At 36.1% G+C, this 5,000-nt stretch overlaps 1 protein-coding gene across 1 annotated transcript in view; it reads right to left on the bottom strand.

The window, feature by feature from the left end:
• LOC119597585 (beta-mannosidase-like) overlaps positions 1-5,000 on the bottom strand; it is a 9,068-nt gene that overhangs the window by 1,529 nt on the left and 2,539 nt on the right. Inside the window, 13 exon segments of the mRNA XM_037947162.1 lie at positions 229-348; positions 850-938; positions 1,243-1,390; positions 1,666-1,843; positions 1,991-2,090; positions 2,313-2,503; positions 2,831-3,021; positions 3,202-3,395; positions 3,598-3,769; positions 4,000-4,146; positions 4,437-4,517; positions 4,519-4,567; positions 4,876-5,000. The exon segment at positions 4,876-5,000 is cut by the window's right edge and continues 81 nt beyond it. Of these exon segments, the coding sequence (XP_037803090.1) occupies positions 229-348; positions 850-938; positions 1,243-1,390; positions 1,666-1,843; positions 1,991-2,090; positions 2,313-2,503; positions 2,831-3,021; positions 3,202-3,395; positions 3,598-3,769; positions 4,000-4,146; positions 4,437-4,517; positions 4,519-4,567; positions 4,876-5,000 (1,785 nt within the window).

Genomic DNA, 5,000 nt, shown 5'->3' on the forward strand with positions numbered 1-5,000 from the left:
GTGTGTGTGTGTGTACACGTGCATGTACATGTGCATGTGCATGTAAGTGTATGTGTGCACATGCATGTAAGTGTACATGTGCGTGTAAGTGTAAGTGTATGTGTGCGTGTAAGTGTAAGTGTAAGTGTACGTGTACATGTGCATGTGTGCGTGCAAGTGCATCTGCATGTGCACCTGCATATGTAGATAACAAATGATCACTAACATGTTCTTTTCTGGAAAACTTACAACAATAACAGTATCATTTATATTATGAACTCTCTCCTTCTTGTCATAACGATGCAAATCAATCACCAATCGCAGATCGTCGACGGGATGTACAAGATCACTCACTATGTAGACAAACAACTGTAAAAATAATCATACAATATAAAATAAATTCAAATCTACTATACTTCCATTAAATTTACCTACAATTATACAATTTGTTTCTTTTGAAATTCTAATTCAGCAAAAACCTAGATAAGCTAATGGTCAAAAAATATAAAGTTACAAAAAAGAAATATTCCACAGGAAAAAATGGTATAATTATCTAAAATATTACTTCTTTTTCACTTATCTCCAACAAGACTATAACTTAAATCTTCACATCCCTTAAAGGATGTATTTGTGAAACAGAGGAATACATCTACCAGGAAAAACGAGGAAAAGAATGGTAACTTTGGCATGTAAAACCTCTTCTAGTACATCTCTAGCTGGAAAGTTTTGAATCCATGGGTATTTCACTTAAATCACAATGGTTAACAGAATACAACACTAATTTATGAATATATGAATGTATATAATCAATTATATTTAAAAATTGGATTTAGACGAAATAAAGCTTGAAAAATGTCTATAAATGTGTACCTTTTCATTCTCCACATACATCGAGACAAGGACCGGGTCAAAGAATTTCTTAACATAATAGTGAAGCATCTTCCAGCGACCACCATACTCTGGGAAATCAATGAAATTTTGAGAACAGGAAGATTCAGCATTATATATCAAAGTGTGCAATATTTTAATTGTGCCTGTGTCTGTACATGTATCAAGAAGCTTATATTTGTCTGTGTTCCTTTCCCTGCCCATGTCTGTTTCTGTGATCATGTTTATGTCCATGCTAATGACTATATTCACAAATACATTCATATCCATGTTTACATCTGTCTATATCTGCATCTGTATGTGTCTTTGTCTGTATTTGTGCTTTTTTGCCTATGCGTGCTTGTGCCTACAAGTCTTCTTCCACAACAACAGTACCTATGGAGGCCCATGAAGCTCCCTGCCAGATATCATTTAGCTGCCAATAAAGAGCTCCACTTGTGTACCCTTCCCCTTTCTCATTCAGCTCGCTCATTGCACGACGGTAGAATTCTGTTTCAGTCTTTATAGCCACTGCCTGGTGAATCTGTTAGGAGTAAGCATGTATTAAACACTAGTCTAAAAATTAACATTCAAAAGTATATATATAGATGGCTTGAAAATACACACTTAACACAATTTCTATACAGGCTCTTTGATTCTCAAGTATTTAGTACACCAATAATGAGACACCTCAACCAAAATCTCTTCTGGAGTAATTTTCATACAAGCTTACCAATACAACATGAAACAAAGACTTTATAAGAATTCACCTATAAGTACACATCTCCCCTCCCACTAAGAACATCTCACAAATCCCACCTGGCTGAGATAAAGATAATGTTCATAAACTTCAACAGATCCATCTTGGGGAGGCATGTGCATATGCAAGCCAATCTGCAATGCAAGTTCTGCCTGTCCGCCTGGGTGGTGCTGACGGTGGTACATCATAGCTGACTCTCTGTTCCAGTCCTCTTCTGTAGTCACTGCCTTCATTGTCCTGATAACAGATTTTGAGTGACTGGTTGAATTTTATGATTTACTTTAATCATTATAAAAACTAATATTCTCTAATAGTGATATTCTTTTCTTTTCTTTTCTTTTTTTAAGGACAGAATATCAGGTTTTGCAATGCATCTATACATACCTGAAGACAGGCCAAGACTGGAAGCCGTACTCAGAGGCAAACCTCGTTCTGGGCGTAGCATGACCAAGCCAAGCATCGCTCAGATAATTGTAATAGTGGACTGTTATAGGGAAAGAATGGTATGAAAACAATATTACATTATGAAAAACAGACACACCATGTAAGTACATATGCCATACTCAGACATATCCAAATATGGTACCAAAAAAACATAAAATCCTTCAGTACCAAATGCCATATCTATTCAATGCATTCATATCTAATTCAACAAAAAAATCACACACACACAAAAAAAAAAAAAAAAACAAAAAATTCAACTAACCATCACCATACAGAGTACTGTACGGATTAATGGCCACATGACCTTCTTCTTCTGATTCAATACCATTGTTTGGAGAACTTATGACGAAAGGATGACTGTCATCCGTTTCCACTACCACTGTCCTTATTGTGTCTACATACAGCTTTATGTAGTCTCTCTTATATAGCTCAAAGTCTGATGCTGTTCCATACCTATTAAAGATACAAGTAGATTTATGACAGACTTTGGTCTTCTGTTGCTCCATAAAATCATTAAATAAATGAACATATTACAAAAGCAAGAATACTCTCAAATATGATATATGATTTCAAAATGTTAAGGTCAAAAATTAATTCACTCAGGAATTAAAACAAACTGGGTACACAGAAATAAAGAGAATAAGCCTTCTATGCAATATCAGATGACTAGGTATGATTGGCATATTCCAAAGATGATTAACGCACTCTATGGCTTTGGAGAGAATAAGGATAAAATGAGAAATGACTTCATCTGTGAACATAGAAATTAAAATCTCCTACCAGTTGCCCCTCAGCGCAGCCTCATTCTCATTGTTACCGGCCCAGAGGAGAATGCTTGGGTGATGTTGGAGACGCTGAATCTGCATTTTGATTTCCATCTTCGTTGTCTCAAGGAATGGTTCATCAACAGGGTACATACTGCAAGCAAACATGAAATCCTGCCATATCAGAAGTCCAAGCTCATCTGCAATCTGTTGAAGATACGAAAAAAAAAAATATTTAGTTCCTTCCTATGAAAGAAGAGACATAAAGAAAAAACATTTGATTTTACACCTTTTACACAACAGTCTCAGAAAGGGAAACTCCACATCACCCACACTGTTTTTTCTCAACATTAAAAAACAAGTATGAATGCCAAAATACCACAATACCTCATAAAACACATCAGTCTCATAGATGCCACCACCCCACACACGAATGCAGTTTTGATGAGTATCAGCCGCTGCCGTCAAAATTTCCCTTGTGTAATGTTCTGTCACCATTTCTGGCAGCACATGAGCAGGTATCCAATTGGTGCCTTTCATGAACATTGTAATATTGTTCACTATGACCCTATAGTGCCGACCTGTGGGGAAACAGACTCTGTATCATTCTTAGCAAGTATGCTAAGAAGGATGATGTGTTGGAATAAAAATGATAACAACAAATACAAGCTTATCCTCACACTAATTTTATCTAAAATCTCTTCCTCAAGAAGTATCTCTAATCCCACAATTAAAAAAGGAGATAAAAGATCCAAAAATCTTACCTTTTCAAAAAAAAATTACCTTTGTCTGGATCAGTCTCATCGACATAGTCTTGGTTCAGATCTACCGTTCGGAACCCAACCCGTACACTTGTGCTGGACTCCTCGCTCTGGTCCTCGTTCTTCCAGACAGCCGACAGCTCATATAATGGCTGGGAACCATAACCATTGGGCCACCACATGTCTACTTGGTTCTGTGTGTATATTCAGTGGGAAATGTTTATATATAGTTAACTATGAGTTCTATCTGTGAATGTAAAAATTGATTGGAAAATCTAGAAAGGAATTCATACTTCATGAAAGCCTCTTTTGTGGACAAAGTGGACAATACTGAAAAAAAAAAATCTACATGTATGTTATTCACTTACTTATTGGTTACTTTGCTATTTTTCCAGACATAAAAATGAAAATTACATTAACATACCTCTTCAAGGGTGAAATTGAAAGTGAGTATTGTCTCATACTTTTCAATGTCAGCAGTGACTGGATACTTCATGCTAAAGATATCTGCCAGAGACACATACACACTTCCCTCCATCTGTCCTTGTTCAATGGCTGCATCACACAACACCTAAGCCATGAATGAAGAGATAGAAATGAAGTTATTATAGTATCTTCACAAGGTAGTATTCACTTTTAATTATATAAAAAAAATGAGTCTGCATGCTGAAAGCAAGACTGAAAAGATCTTGTTCTTAGACTGATCATGTAGGTATATTATACAACAATAACTACTACTATTACTACCATTACTACCAGCACCTACAATAGCCATAAAATACACACAAGATAATTATCATCACTTTCGTCTCCAGTTCAGTTCAACTTTCAATGACTTGCAGTACCCAAAGAAACCTATACCTTCAGAGTGACATCCCAACCAGGTTTGAAACTGTGGTCTGGGACTGAAGGCAGAGTAGACGTAGGACGGGCAGCAAACATTAATATTTTTGACAAGCAAAGAATTCCATCCAACTAAGTGCCAGTTTTTCCTGTTATGGAAAAAACATGGATCATGCAGTTTCAGGGAAGAAAAGGGAAAGTCATATCTGATAATGATATTGCATTATAATCATATATATAACATAGATCCTTCAGAAAAATTACTCAATTACTTTTCAGTACAATGCCTATTACACTAATGCCTGTCCAAAATACTATAAATTAAGTATGATATCAGAATTAGAAGAAAACCATAAAATTCAATGATCCTTCACGTTCAAGCCACTTATAAAACCATAGAGGGAAAATATCATTCACACAGAAAGAAAGCACAAGCCAACTGCACTTATTTACATACCAAATCCCCGAATTGGCAAAGGCTGGACCCCAATCCCAGCTGAAAGAGGCCTGCATCTTGCGAATGTGGTTAGCATGGCATATCCCTTTGAATGCTGGATCCACACACTTTGGTGGTACTATGTA

Source organism: Penaeus monodon, chromosome 39, assembly GCF_015228065.2.
Source record: "Penaeus monodon isolate SGIC_2016 chromosome 39, NSTDA_Pmon_1, whole genome shotgun sequence".
Taxonomy (NCBI): domain Eukaryota; kingdom Metazoa; phylum Arthropoda; class Malacostraca; order Decapoda; family Penaeidae; genus Penaeus; species Penaeus monodon.